The sequence below is a fragment of the Propithecus coquereli genome, unplaced genomic scaffold (genome assembly GCF_000956105.1).
Source record: "Propithecus coquereli isolate 6110/MARCELLA unplaced genomic scaffold, Pcoq_1.0 Scaffold36, whole genome shotgun sequence".
NCBI lineage: Eukaryota > Metazoa > Chordata > Mammalia > Primates > Indriidae > Propithecus > Propithecus coquereli.
In genome coordinates, this window is record NW_012149285.1 from 4,323,051 (window position 1) to 4,325,450 (window position 2,400).

General features: G+C 33.2%; 1 protein-coding gene across 1 annotated transcript in view; it reads right to left on the reverse strand.

Annotated features, from left to right (window-relative positions):
• Nucleotides 1-2,400, reverse strand: part of CEP44 (centrosomal protein 44kDa) — a 73,272-nt gene that overhangs the window by 63,118 nt on the left and 7,754 nt on the right. The window contains 3 exon segments of the mRNA XM_012651642.1: nucleotides 229-377; nucleotides 1,150-1,356; nucleotides 2,291-2,393. Of these exon segments, the coding sequence (XP_012507096.1) occupies nucleotides 229-377; nucleotides 1,150-1,356; nucleotides 2,291-2,393 (459 nt within the window).

The window sequence follows — 2,400 nt, forward strand, 5'->3', positions numbered from 1 at the left end:
GAGACGGGGTCTCGCTCTTGCTCAGGCTGGTCTCAAACTCTTGACCTTGAGCAATCCACCCACCTCGGCCTCCCAGAGTGCTAGGATTACAGGCGTGAGCCACCACACCAGGCCATAGGCTGGATTCTTAAGCAATCCTTGCCATTAGTAGTCCGTTGGTTCATTATTTTCTTTGTTCTAAGAGCTTTGTAATTTTTAAACAATAAAGCTTGGGAATATTAAAATTACCAAGTACCCACAAAATTATTTTTCTGAAAACTCCTTATCATACCACCAATTCTAATACCATTTAAGAACTCACCAGCATTCAGAAGATCCATGTCACTACTAGAAGAATAGTCTTCACTCATTTCATTATACTCTATAAATTCATCACTCTGGAATAAGACAGATATTTAGAATGAAAAACAAAAATGTTCTAATTTTATATTCTTACTGCCCAGGCTAAAATATAAAGATGGTATGATAAATGTTTAAATACTTTAAATTATTTTTTAGTTTTTTAATTATAAAGCAATATATGTATACTATATATTCCTATGAATAAGAAATAATCTTTTAAATGTGGAAGCAGATAGCAAACTTCTTAAATCTACCAACTTCACTCTCTAGGAAGGAAAGATAGACCAGAAATTGAAATCCTGAGTAAAAAAACCAGATTTCTCAGATTTGATAAGACAATGGCCGATGTGGTAACTATTTCTATGAAGTTCATATTATGATTGAAATAAATCAGTTAAAAAAAGAAAGGAAGGGTTATAATTTTAATTTTTTCTTTATTGATTTTTCTTTTTCTTTACCGTGTGAAAATAGACCATTTGTACTATTAAAAGATATAAAATAATTTCAAGCTGTTCATAAATGAAGTCAATCATATTCTTACCTTATTTTAATTACTTCAAGTATTATTCATAGCTCTAAAAGCTCAACGTACAGCTTTTTCAGATTATCTCATTTCATGGTGAGAAAAACAACAGCACAGCAACAACAAAATGGGCTATATTTTAATAAGACTTCATTCTAACTAAACGTCTTCCCATTACCTAAATATTCTTGAATTTAGCATTTCCAAAAAAGCACATACATAACAATAAAATAAATACTTTATTCTATCTGATATATTCTATAAATGCAAAGAAAAGTAAATACCTTTTTAGACAGGAGTATTTCCGTTTCAAGAAGAGTGACACGACTTAGAAGATTAGTCCAGGTCTTTTCATTTACCAACACTTTTCCTTTCATTTTTTCTTCCAAGCATTCTAACCTTTTCTCTATCCGAGTCAGTTTTTTAAGCTTTTCTTGGCATTCAGCAAGCATAGTCTGTAGTGCAGTAATCTCAGGATTAACTTTTATATCCTAAAATGATTAGAAAGATTTAAAATAGTATACAAATTGAAATTCCTTTAAAACCAAAGTATTCCCATTTCCACTGTGTTATTTCCACAGTTAGGAGAGGCAGTACAATGTGGGAGTGAAGAGTGCTGTCTCTGGAGGCAGACTACCGAGACACTGAAACTAGTTCATCTGGATTTATGACCACCTAAAAAAAATGTACAGATAATATTAGCCCCTACTTTTTATGATGCTTGTGATGAGTAAATGAATTAATTTGCATAACTTTCTTAAACAATACTAAGTAGTAAAATAAAACTGTCATTAACGAGCGTCTTGGAATAACACCTAGCACAAAGCTAAGAGGAAATGACAAAACGACAGTGCATTGAGATTGCTCGGTTTGCCATATAACAGGAAATAATTCCTATGGCCATCTGGTAGTTTTTATAAGTGCCAACTGAATACTGATATACTGAGATGTATAGAAGTCACAAGACACAGAAAGATAAAAAAAACGTTTTTAGCAGAAACAGTAGACGGTCTGTAGCAAGAGCAATAGAAATGGTATTACAAGAGGGACAGAAAAGGACAAGGACCCAGAAAGGAAAATGACAAGGCAATGAAGTGTCAATCTTTTCCATTCACCAATACAGGAAAAGATGATAGAGAACCTCCGCTGCACAAAGCAGTGTGTCTCTTGAAGTCAAGTACCATGTCTTATCCTTCTTCGCATTACCCATAACACTTGGCCCAATACTGTAAACATAAGCAGAAAATATCTGTTGAATTATATACAGTAAGACATATTGATTCTTACATAATGATAGCATAGGTAATATGTTCAAAAGGTAATAATTCAAAAGGCCAGAAGTATCCTGAAGTTTAGAAGCTGAAATAATCATACACATCAAAGTAAGAAATATTGGTGTCTATTAAAGAAGTCTAAAATTCTTACTTGCTGCTCAGCCTTGATTTCGGGGACCTTTACTTCAGGTATCTTTATTTCAGTAGCCTGTAAGGCAGACACAGCAACTGCTTCACTAACTTCTGTTACAGTACTTATCA